At 39.3% G+C, this 12,629-nt stretch overlaps 2 protein-coding genes across 4 annotated transcripts in view; one reads left to right on the forward strand and one right to left on the reverse strand.

Annotated features, from left to right (window-relative positions):
• The window catches only part of LOC118419627 (coatomer subunit delta-like), a 10,291-nt gene extending 9,316 nt beyond the window's left edge, over positions 1-975 (reverse strand). Inside the window, exons 1-2 of the mRNA XM_035826102.1 lie at positions 804-975; positions 204-243 (exon numbers count right to left, since the gene is read on the reverse strand). Coding sequence (XP_035681995.1) covers positions 204-243; positions 804-806 — 43 coding nt within the window. The 5' untranslated portion in view covers positions 807-975. The remainder of the gene's footprint in view (positions 1-203; positions 244-803) is intronic.
• Positions 976-1,152: 177 nt separating this feature from the next.
• On the forward strand, positions 1,153-11,261 carry LOC118419640 (UDP-N-acetylglucosamine--dolichyl-phosphate N-acetylglucosaminephosphotransferase-like). Of its 3 annotated transcripts, none has more exons than XM_035826147.1 (9): positions 1,153-1,400; positions 2,186-2,344; positions 3,178-3,307; positions 4,205-4,418; positions 6,399-6,545; positions 7,189-7,273; positions 8,466-8,654; positions 9,701-9,944; positions 10,772-11,261. In XM_035826147.1, exons 2-9 carry the CDS (start codon positions 2,202-2,204, stop codon positions 10,835-10,837), a joined length of 1,218 nt encoding a protein of 405 aa, XP_035682040.1. In that variant the 5' UTR covers positions 1,153-1,400; positions 2,186-2,201; the 3' UTR covers positions 10,838-11,261. The 3 variants fall into 3 exon arrangements, with proteins under 3 accessions (XP_035682040.1, XP_035682021.1, XP_035682032.1); XM_035826128.1 differs by having other exon boundaries at positions 1,223-1,400; positions 2,162-2,344; XM_035826139.1 differs by lacking the exon at positions 1,153-1,400 and having other exon boundaries at positions 2,144-2,344.
• Positions 11,262-12,629: the final 1,368 nt, after the last annotated feature.

Genomic DNA, 12,629 nt, shown 5'->3' on the forward strand with positions numbered 1-12,629 from the left:
ATGTTGATTATGTTGACAACTTGAACATATCTCAATACATACATCATTATACTATACCAGGGAATCAAGACATGGAGGAACTTTTGCACATGACTGGTTTTGTAACAGTAACATTAAATGTAGAAAAAATTCCATCTTCAAGCAACTATGTATGTTTATCATCAATCCATTTCCTTTCAAAAATTGGCTTATTCTCTTCTTACCTTTCCCGGACTTGGTGCAAACTGCAGCCGCCAACAGGACCTACAAATAAGATAGGAACATAAATTACTAGTAGGAACGATCATCTTGTCTTCTTCTACTTCCCTTAACATATTTTATTAAACTGTCCTATTTCGATTTATTTAATAAGTTATTCTCTACTAGTCATTGCAAATCATTTAAACCTGACAGTAATACACATAGCATATGATTAGTGCGAATCATATACAAAATGTATTTCAGCTAACGTTATCCGGACGTAGTATCAAGGAGCTTTTATCGAATCTCTTCACAGGTTGCATGAAAGATTTCGATACGAATTTCAATGACTGGAAGAGAACTAACTCAAAGATTTTAGTTAGGACATATTCTAGGGATGACAACAACACCTTAGATGACAACAGAACGTAGATAAGCGCCTGATCTTTAGATATGATGTGAATTTTCATGAAACGTTGACGACTACAGCATGACAGCATGACAAGTTTAGCTGTCTGTAGCTTGACGAAAAAGGTACAGGCGTTGGTTAAGTTTTCGACAATATACTGGCAACCACTGCCATAGGAAAATGCAGGAACTGTACAGTACGAATCGTTACTTACCATGGTTATAACGATGTCGGGGGGAGAGAGAAGAAACCGACTTTAGGCTGATTTTGGTGCACACACCGCTCACCTCCCCTAAAATGGCGACGGCCACGTACTCTAGTCTGACACGGCAAACCGCAGCACACCCTACAAAAACACACATGCGCCATCCGATAAAACAGCAATTTTCCCATCAAAAGACAAATATTGTGTCTCTTTCAATACAACTACTAACATTTCACATTACTATGATAATTTTTTTAATCGCCAGAGCTTATTTTGGTACCAAATCGATGCACTTGTGGTGTACTAAATTAGGTCAGGGGTCACCAGCCTGATAACTTTCGCGGAAGAATATTTTTTACGTTTTTTTGGGTCAAAGGTTGATCCATCAGCTGGTCAGGAAGTCGCAGTGCATCTGGGCTGACCTGGTCAACTTTTTAGCGATCTATGACACTTTGCATCAACGTTGCGTCATTCAGAAGGACATAAGGACGCGTAATTAAGTAAGAGATTGCATAGATACAGCCAGAAACAACCGACTAGTCACTAGAACGAAAGAAGAAGCAGCTTAGGAGCACGCGTGTGGTTGATCGATCATCAGTCGGTCTGGTAGGAACCCCCTTGCATTTACTTCTCAATGTGTTTATCACGACTCCACATGTGCTAGTCATGCATGTGAAATCACTTTCTGACCAAAGTAGATATCTTCCACAAACTAAATCAAGGATATCTAGTATTTCAAAACCATGCGTTATGGACGTTGCGTTATTACGTGTCTATATGCATATTCTGGTAGTGGTAGTTGAATTGAAAGGTCACTGATTTGCACGTGTACATTTTGACCGTTATACCAAGGAGCTTATATCTCTAAACATAATTTGGTTACACATAATACTGTTCAAGTACCCAAAGAAAGTTTATATCACGGAAGTTGTTGCTTATCATTTCTGCATATTTCACTCAAAATCATATTTGCAAAAAAAAAAATTCAGGCAAACCAAATGTATTTAGTCTTATTATGTTATATCAAAACCTTTGGCTAATGTGTAGTACATGCACCATGGATAAACTCACTTCATAGGCCTTGTGAGAATTTGGTCACGTGCGACCGACTGTGTCCTACTGTCAACGGACAGAAATGCACTAGCATGTCCGCACTCTCAGACTTGCCTCAGCTTATCTCTAAATTGTACGCATGTGTGGTTTTCACCAGTATATTTATGAGAAATTAACCAACGCTTTGACATAAATCACTTCTTTGTACCGTTTTGAGAACTTAAATTGGCATAAATTACATAAGAGCAAGTTCTCACAGGAGTCTACCTGTGTGTATTGCAAATAATCATTTGCAGCAATCATTTGTGCTCCAGACACTCACCTGTGAAACTCTCCAGACCCTGCAGAGACACAATGCATTACCCGCTGGTTATCAACACCTGCCTGTCCGCCCTGGGCATGCTGGTCACTCTCAAAGTCATCCCCCAGTTCGGAGAAGTTTTCATGAAGGCTGGCTTCAAGGGGAAGGATCTCAACAAGGCTGTTCAAAAGGAGATGTAAGTACATACTGTAATTCCTGATTCTTTCAATGTACTGTTATGTTCACGGTTTTCACGGTGACGACTGTAACGTGAACTTATCATTACCGATAAAAAATAATTCACAGACTTTTTTTCATGCGGACTTGCCGCGACAGTGAACATTTAGTTCCAAGAACAAGTTCAATTTTCTCAGACCGTGAAAGTTTGGTGCCGTGAAGATAAAGTGAATTACAGTACACATATATAAATAACAATTGTTCAACATTATAGTAAGGCTGTGCGCCTTGCAATATATACTTTTTAGCCACAGTTTGCAACGATTATATTGTAGCTCTGCAATACAACTGTCGTGAACAGTGGATATACTTTGGGTACCTCGAGTGAAGACTCGAGTGTGGAGATGAAACTCATATTGAGTACATGTATTCCTAGTAAGTAAGTTTTGGTACCCCATGTGTACTTGACCCTACTCTGCATTGACTCAATCCATTATTCTCTCTGGGTCAGCTTTTATGTAATCTTACTTGATTTTGGCATTTTGCTTAAAAAAAAGACGTCAAACACAATATGTTTAGAAATACCCATAACTAGTATTCGAGTAGCCTCTTTTCAAAGTAATGTTTATCACTATTCATTGTCACTTGTATATCTCTTATTAATTGTCATTCATCCAGCTTGCACACACACACGTTAACTAAAATAACAAACAATTGAATAAAGGACAACAACACAGTTCTGGTGGCATAAGAAGGGGGAGTGAGATATGTAAGGTTTCCAGTGTTACCAATTTGCATCATCATGTTCATACCATGAACTTGCAAATAAACTTCTATAATTCTATTTTCCAGCCCAGAGTCTGCAGGGATGATAAGTGGTGCCATGTTCCTGATCATCATGTTCCTGTTCATCCCCTTCCCCTTCCTGGAGTACTGGGTGTCAGTCAAGCCACAGGCACACCACGAGTTCCCGCATGCAGATGTAGGTACCGCATTCTTGGAATGGAAGAATTACTGTAAATGCATTTAAGTTCACATTGATTTTATTTTGCAGTAGCAGGAAAAAGGACTTTTCGCGGTGGTTTGCGGTAGCACCATGTACGAAAAATGTTCACGGTGATTTAAGTACGCGGTGAAACGGCCACTGCGAAAAACTCGAACATTAAACCACAGCAAAAGTTTCTGCATTTACAGTAACTCATTTGCATCAACAGAATTAACTCATTTGCATAGACATAGTCTTAACTTGTCTTACCCTTGTTGCCTTCAGATTATTGAAAATTTGCCTTCCTCCAGTGTTTGCATATTAATTCATAGTTAGGATGAAGCTCTTCTCCAACTAGATTGCTTTTGCATATCAGTTCACAGCTACGACTTAAAGTCTCTCTCCAACAAGTTTTCTCCAATGTCACTGACAAAAGACAACGGATGCTGTTTGAAACATCTGACCGTTTCCCCAGTCATATCCAGTTGCTTGAGTAACTGCCTTTTGGCATATGTTATTACCTTGATGTCTAGTCTTCATTTGCATATCATTGGAATGATGTTAGTGAAATGCTAATACTAGTAAGGCTTAGGTCACATTTCCAAAGCGGGGCCCGGCCGGGATGTTTTAAGAAAGGAAAAATTAAAATGTATACCTACCTAGAAATACTTAGTATACACAAATCATGCCATTTTGTGTATTTTGATGTCTTCTATATCGTTCTTTTCCCTCCCAAAAGCTGCCTGGCTGGGCCCTTCTGGAAATGTGTCCTAAGCCTAAGTCAGACTGTGCTTGCAGGTTGATCTGTCTGTCTGTCCATTTTTCATAAAAGATTGGACTATAAACTGACTACCAGTTTTGATGAAGCACAAATAATTATGATTGTTTCCCCAGTTTGTAGAGTTTTTGGGCGCATTGTTGTCCATCTCCTGTATGATATTCCTGGGGTTTGTGGATGACGCGCTGTCCCTGAAGTGGCGACACAAGCTGTGGCTGCCCACCATCGCCTCACTGCCCCTCCTCATGGTCTACTTCACTACATTCGACCTGACAACCATCATTGTTCCAAAGCCGTTCAGACCCTTCTTGGGATTGTCCATCGATCTGAGTAAGACTTCACTTCACTTTTATTCATTTTACCAGGAATCTCAGGTCAGACTAGACCTGCTATAAAACATAAATTATGTATTATTATAAGACACTTTGCAGTCTCTACATTTCATACATGTAACGGGGGCCGCCCTAAGACGGTCCCCGTCGTAAGACGGAACGGATTTTTTGCTGATCTTATTATCCATAAGTACACCGTGTTTGTTGCTACTGACTATGCTGATTACAAAGGTAAATAAACCAAGTCCATGCACACAGCTTTAATTTGCATTCCAAGTATACTTTAACATATTTACTTCATGTTTTTTTAAAAACAGAATTCTAACAGTAATGTTGACAGTGCTGAATCACTGCGGTCACCGGCCTCTGCGTATTGGCGGCTCGTGTCGCTAACTATACGAACTCTTTCAAGCAGTCACACAACTGCCATGATACACATAAATAAAGCTCCATAAAACACTATGAATATGGGTCTTCAAATGTCTGTTGAGTAGAAAAGCAACCAAAAGGAAGCGACATAAACATTGCCACCATTGTACTCCCAAAGGAGTGTGACCGTGAAGGTGACAGACTAGAGAACGCTCCAAAGATTTATTTGACTGTAACAAATGATTCGTGCTGTCTATGAAAATAAGACTTGATAGAGAGATGTAGATGATATTTTCATATAATCAGACCGAGTTTTGTTGATGTTAGCGGTGTCTTTTTTTCGTAATGGTTTGTTTAGTCGGGCATTCACAATCAGTGCATTCAGCCCATTGCCCGTAAAGACATGAGCTGGATTGTTCTAGGTACAGCCTTCCTCATGTTAGACAAGAAGTACATACAGTCACGATTTTACTGTCAAAAGAAAGCTAAAATATCATATTATTAATTTTTTTCTGTGTACTTAAATTTACCACTTACTTCTGAAAAAAGCAAAATGTAAAAAAAAGCGTACCGAGTTAGGCACACTGTCCAGCGTAGCACAAAATTGGAAGGTTACATACACGAAATTGTCTCACAGTGTTTGCCGCTTGTAACATGCAGCGCGAAAGGTTCATGAACCACATGAATGCATTTCTTATTCAAGTATGTTGTTCAAATCTATGTGTAAAAAATTCAGTCATCAAAATTTGACCACTCTCAGGCAACTGGCGATGGAGCGCCATGAGTTTGAGCGCAAGAAAAAGCGTACCGTGTTGGGGCACCTCCCGTTATGTATATACCAATGAAAAATCACTTTTAAGTGTAGTTGTGCAACTGCTCTACAATGTGTTTGAGTGTATGTATAGAATGCTATGAACTTGGAACATTTAGGATTTTGGGAATCCCACTATGACATGTTTATGCTTTCATGACATTAATGTAATATCATACACATCAGAGTAATCAGTGAATAATTTAATCAGGTTGGTAAAATACTTCATCACAAAGTTCTTCATACACATCCATGAAATTTATTAAGATCCAATGTTTCGATGATCATCTGACATCTTCGTCCAGGCTTACAGGTTCACAGTGCACTGGAGCCGCATCATTTGACCATTGTTACCTGACAATATCTATTAATATAACCATACTTTACAATGGGGACTGCAGGTCCAGTGTGCTGTGAACCTGTAGCACCTAACTCCAGTGCACTGTGAACCTGTAACACCTAACTCCAGTGCACTGTAAACCAGTCAGTAAAGCCCTGACGAAGATGATAGATGGCTGTCGAAACGTTGGCTCTTAATAAACCATATACTGGAAAAACTCTGTAAGCTCGTCCACGCATGTTTTAAGAAGAGAGAAGAAGCATGTAAACTGTAGTATATGTATAGCTTTCCAATTACTTTCTATGTACCAAACTGACTGCATTTAGCCCCAACGGGGCATGAATATGCAATAAACTTCATTGTCATTGTCATTGTCAATAAATTTCATGGTTGTGTATGAAGAACATCAGAGTAATGTTTGAAATAGTCATTAACATTTTGTATCCTTCCCTCACCAGGCCTGCTGTACTATGTCTACATGGGCATGTTGGCTGTGTTCTGCACCAACGCTATAAATATCCTGGCTGGTATCAACGGTGTGGAGACTGGGCAGTCACTGATCATTGGGCTGTCAATTACCCTCTTCAATCTACTGGAACTCTCAGGTACGTTGTTCTCAAACTGTTAATGGTTGTGCTTAACCTTTAATCTGCCAGAGTTTCAGCCCTATAAAATGCTATCAGTGCCAGGGTTGGCCAATGACCTCCAAAAAGAACCCCCTGAACAATGCCGAAGTCCCTAACTTCCGGGGTTTGTGCACTACACGCGCACAAAGCTGCTACTTCGGGGGAATAAGGTATCCCGGATATATACAGGTGTGACTCATATATGTATATGTGTGCTGGATATATCCGGGCTTGGCAGTTTAAGGGTTTTAAGATTTCACGGGCTAACAGTTGACCCTATCCCATTTGTACATCTGTCTTTAAATTTCATAGATGTAAATGATGTAGACTGTATGTATACTTTGTCTGACCCTTGCCTCTTTGCTCATGACCTCAATGAAAAGTGGCCTGCGGACCGATTTGCGTATTTTCATGAATAAACAAAGCTTCAAACAAGCAAGAAAGACTTTCAACAAAAGTCTGCCTATCAGAAGGAAATCAATTATATACATGTAGTGTGCATGCAGTGCAAATACTATGTCACTGATTTTCAGTGAACATCGCTTAAGTTTACATTCATTTGAGAGAAAGTCTTTTGCTCATAAATGCCATGTTAACTCTCTTTGTATTGCTTTAAATGCAGGTGACTTCAGTGAAGACCACATCTTTTCCCTCTACTTCATGATTCCATTTTGTGCTGTATCCTTTGCTCTTTTATACTACAACTGGTATGTACCTCATTCTTATGGTGACACTGTGTCTAATTGGAAATGGTCTTAAGAACTATGCCTATAACTTTGTTTGGATTGTTTGGAATTTCAAAAGCCTGCAAGTATAAATAATGTTACATGACCGAGAATACGTGAAGTCCTTGAAGTTTGTTGTGGTCAATTTCTCATTATTTTTAAAATGACATTCTACTAGAGTCCATTCCAAGACACCATGAGGGTTTTTAGGCGATATTTATAATTAGTCTGAATTATTTTCAATAAAAGAATATCTGAGCCACAATAATTAAATTATTTTCAGAAAATTGACTAAGAAAATACTCATTTATTTGAATTTCTTTGAATATTTTAGAAACATTTTGAAAGTAACTGTACAAAAATATCTTTATTTAGAATAATTGTGAAACCTCTCTGTGATTATTTCACATTTACAAATATTTACAAAAAATGGTAAACCTGGCAAAATGGTAAAATTAGTTTATTGCCCCCATAAAAGTAAGCCCTATTGTTGTATCTGTATATTTTTAGATTTCACTGCTGGGCACTGGTGGATCCTTTGTGGTGGGCCATTGTTGCATGGCACCCAACAATACTTTGCAAGGATGTGTGAATTGCTATATTCCCAGCCCACCGAACCATTTACAAAAAATGGTAAAAAATGGTAGAAAATGGTAAATAATGGTAGAATGCTGTTATCATTATTTAGAAACCATTGGAAGTATCCAATTCCACACCATGAATATTTCCAAAGTTTTACAGGACCAGGGAAATGTTTATAAAGTTGAAACAGTGTTAAAAATATTTCTGAAGTATCAAATGTCCTAGACATATAATTACAAAACTTTAAAATCAATTCTAAACAATGGCAACAAACATCCGCATGGTGTCTAGGAATTGACTCTAATCAAAATCCAAGATAAACCTATATATATATATATTAACAATACAACTGTTATGCTTGAATGTAACTTCATCTCTGATGGTAATCAACGTTATGTTGCAATTTTAAACTTTACATCCGTACACAAAATGAAGCGCTTACCAACAAGCTTTCAATCAGTTCTCTGATCCGCTAAGCCTATGATATTGCATTGTGAACTTTTTGTGGTCAATTTGTTGTTATTTTTAGAATGACATTCTACTGATCGAAATTCAAGACACATCTATATAACAATATCTGTGTCCTGGACAGGTATCCATCCCAAGTGTTTGTGGGAGACACCTTCTGCTACTTTGCTGGGATGACGTTCGCCGTGGTGGGCATCTTGTCTCACTTCAGCAAGACCATGCTGCTCTTCTTCATCCCCCAGATCTTGAACTTCCTCTACTCGTGTCCGCAGCTCTTCAGACTTGTGCCCTGTCCTCGGCACAGGCTCCCACGGTTTGTTTGTTTTCTTTGAACCTTTATTACCCCAATGAAAAATGGAGGTATAGTTCTAGGTGTGTCTGTCTGTGTGTGTGTGTGTGTGTGTCTGTTTGTGTATCCGGATATTTGTGGTCAGCATACATTTGTAACTCAAGAACCTCTTGATGGATTAAAATGATATTTGGTACGTGGGCAGGGGTTGGAAAGACAAAGGTCAGAGTTAATTTTGGGCCCCCTGGTGTTTGGCCTTGGTGCTGCATCAGAACTTCAATTTTTTTAATCTTTTGACCTGGACATGCTATGGTCTTGATTTTTTGTTGGCAGATAGCTTGTGATATAAGGAAGAAGTGATGTATGTTTGGGCCCCCTAGTGGCTTGTTCTGGAACTGCAGGGGCAATTTTGTAAAAATCTTCCAAGGAGCATAATGGAGTAAAGGAACAATGGATTTCCATGATATTTATTCAGTCATGAGAAGCTCAAATCGGCATGCAGACCACTTTTCATTGAGGTCATGAGGGAGGGTTAGGGTCAGACAAAAATGTAACAGAGTGACATCAATCCTAATAAATCTATCAACATATATCAGTGTACGTATACATGGTACAGAACATTCGTAGGGCAAAAGCTCAGGGTTCATAGTCCATATCCGTTCATTTTGGTCATTTTTGAAGAGAAAAGTCTGTATGTCATGTCTGTAGACAAAAGGTTTGGATTTTCATTACCCCACATTTGCATGTTTCAGCTTTATTCATTAACAAACAATTTCAGGCAAATATGAAAGACTTTGAGAAAGACCACCTGTCTCTTAGTCTGTTTTATACATTGGGTATGACAATATGATATTCTGTGGGTACAAGGTACCAACTATTAAAAAGAAGCACATAGGGTATCTATCCACAATATTTCAAGCATGGCATTGCAAATCTCCCAAACTGATTCTTCCCCAAACAGATGTACACGCACATGTACAAATAATGTATGTCCACAGAACTTATCCCGTAACATATGAACATGTTCTAAAGCTAAAGTTAAAGTTATGTTTCTACTCTTCCTTACCCAGGTTTGATGCTAAGACAGGGAAGCTTGGAATGAGCTACTCCAGATTCAAAACCTCTGAGCTGAACAGCATCGGTGCACTGATCCTAAAGGTGTGCAGCATCTTCCACATCGCTGATGTCAGATCAGGGGTTGGGGAGGACAAGCAGTACACAGAGTGCAGCAACTTGACCCTAATCAACTTTGTCCTGTATGTCCTTGGACCGACTCATGAGAGAACACTAACCATCTACCTCCTCACTATCCAGGTGGGTCTGCTATTTTTTCAAGCTTTTCACACCTCAAAGACCAACGAAAAAGTCTTCTTGCTTAAGTTGTCCAACCCATTTATATACAAAAATGTTGGACAGTTCATCTCCCATTACATATGAAAAAATATGCAATATTAGATAGTTTAGATAGACATAGCTTTAAAATAGATGACATTTTCATGTTCTGTATACCACTGTCTAACTTTGCAATTAGCCAACGGGCATGATCTTGCTAGTCTCCAAGCAGACCCATCGGTGCCTTAGAGATAATATATTAAAGCTGGCAAAGGAATATAGCCGGCCAAAGGGAGATAGCCGGCTAAGGGAGTCAAACGGGCACCGGGTGCCGCTATACTAAGTCCCTGGCCAGCTTTGATACTATCTCTAAGGCACCGTTGGGTCTGCTTGGAGACTATGATCTTGCAATAAAGTTATTATTATGATAACAGCTGTCGGTTGTGGAACACAATTAAACCTACATTCTCTTGAATATTTTAGATAAGTACTTTTCATTGAAAGCTGCTCAGTTGACAGCTGCTTAGAGCGTGGATATGACATATGAGACTCTCATTGTAGGCGTTGATGAAGGTTAGGCATTCAGGTAATACGATATGCCAAAAAGCAGTTACTCAAGTAACTGGATATGATTTTGGAATGGTCAGACATTTCAACTACTATCCAGTAGTTTCCAAAATCATATCCAGTTGCTTGAGTAATTGCTTTTGGGCATGCTTCTTGTATGACTTGACTGTACAGTGATCTTCTGCATGAGGCTGTTATGCACATCAGTGCATCAGATCGTGATTGTTTCGTGTTGTTTCCAGGTACTTGGCAGTATGGCAGCTTTCTTTATCAGATACCAGCTGGCCAAGATCTTCTATGATGTATAAGATTAATAATCTGTCAGCTAAAATGTTAGTCTACCATGTTCTGACAGCAATAGTAGAAAATATACTCTGATACTGCTCCAGTTATTCTAAAATGGTGGAAATGTTGACAGATTTCTAGTGGTGACACAGGTTCCTCCTTTGGTACATTGTGTGTACTTTCTCTACAGAATCATAGCAAATGAGAATGGTAAGGAAAAAAAGATTATGTAATGTTTCACAGCTGGTGTATGAATCATGAAAAACGATTATGTTTAAAGTACCGCTAGTTCGCCTTTATTCGAGGGTAACCTATATTCGCTGTTCTTAAAAACAGGGTATTTGGGGATATCAAGTTGATGGACGGTGTTGCAATTTGCTTTCTTTTCCAACAATTTTGCAGTTTAGAATCATCGACTTGATATAAAGTCTGTGGATCCCTAAATTTCGAAAACAACAGAGATAGGTTACACGCGGATAAAGGTGAACTTGCGTTACTACAGTTGTGAATTTTTGTAAGACCAATCAATATTCGATCAGTGATCGTATGTAGCTTTCCTCTCCTTGCAACCAGGGCCTGCTCTTTGTAGTAGGCCTTGGGTAATTAACTAATTGACTGTACATTATGCTGCGGATTAACCAGCAAAATAAACTGTATTAAAGTGTTGACGTTTAGTATATGCAAATATAAAATGAATATGCAGTATTACGATTTTTATTGACCCTTACAAAAATATGGTATGACGTTACATTTAAAACAGAAAGTGTATGACCTTATTAATTTGACATTAACCTTTATTTTCTAAATAAATTTTTCCTTGTTTTTACTGTGAATAAATTGAAGAGAAATTACAATTTGTTGTGAATTTATGTTGTAGTGCATTATGGTATTTTGGTTACTGTGACACAAGAAATATTATACTGGTACCTGATAAGAACATACCCCAAAGGAAACAACAAATTTGTGTGAAAACTGTGCTTATCACCTTGCTCATATAGCAGAGTTGCGAGTCAACAACGTAGTACAGTAGAATCCGCTTAGATGCACACTCCATTTGCCAGTGATTTTCGTGAAATTATCCGAATGGTGCAACAGAGCAAAGTTATCAAGACTGCACCCCCATGGGAAGTGTGTGATTATCCATTGTGCAATTAACTGGCTTCTGCTGACTTAGTACATATCTTTCACAGACAGCACACACACAAAAATCTTCTGGTTGTACATCATCATCATCATCATCGGTCGACGTGATCACACATGTTCGCACATGTTTACACACGACGGGGTGATACCGCCCCTTACAGGGTGACATACCCTTTCGCTGGCTAATTACAAGACGGGGATGCGCCAGGTCTCCCGTCCGGGTGAATGATGTAAATCACCGTGTGGCTGATACGGTATGGAGGTTCGCCAGGCATACAACTGGGTGATTTGAAGTGAATCACCAACTCCAAGGGTTTGCTCCAACCACACCGCACCATCGCACGTGTGGGGGTTCTTTAACGTGCATGGGGTGTGACTCTCCCCATACACGGGACCTCCATTTAACGTCCTATCCGAGGGACGACTCATTTTTCACTTGAGTAAAGTGAGGAAAGTCGTGTAAAGTGCCTTTCCCAAGGGCACAAGACCGGCAACACGACAGGCGGATTCGAACCGGCGACCTCTCGGTCACGGGCTGAATACACTACCACTGTGCTACGCGGCCCCACTGGTTGTACAAGGCCTGTCTCAGAAGCATATCTGTCCATATTGCCTTATGATGTGGTGTAACAAAGACAGTCGGTGCACAATCATAGTATGACAAATAATGAA

Source organism: Branchiostoma floridae, chromosome 1 (genome assembly GCF_000003815.2).
Source record: "Branchiostoma floridae strain S238N-H82 chromosome 1, Bfl_VNyyK, whole genome shotgun sequence".
Taxonomy (NCBI): domain Eukaryota; kingdom Metazoa; phylum Chordata; class Leptocardii; order Amphioxiformes; family Branchiostomatidae; genus Branchiostoma; species Branchiostoma floridae.

Coding starts and splice junctions, on each gene's coding strand:
- LOC118419640 (XM_035826147.1), top strand. CDS start 2,202: ATGCATTACCCGCTGGTTATCAACACCTGCCTGTCCGCCCTGGGCATG. Junction 2,345..3,177: donor AAGGCTGTTCAAAAGGAGAT/GTAAGTACATAC, acceptor TCTATTTTCCAG/CCCAGAGTCTGCAGGGATGA. Junction 7,274..8,465: donor GCTCTTTTATACTACAACTG/GTATGTACCTCA, acceptor TGTCCTGGACAG/GTATCCATCCCAAGTGTTTG.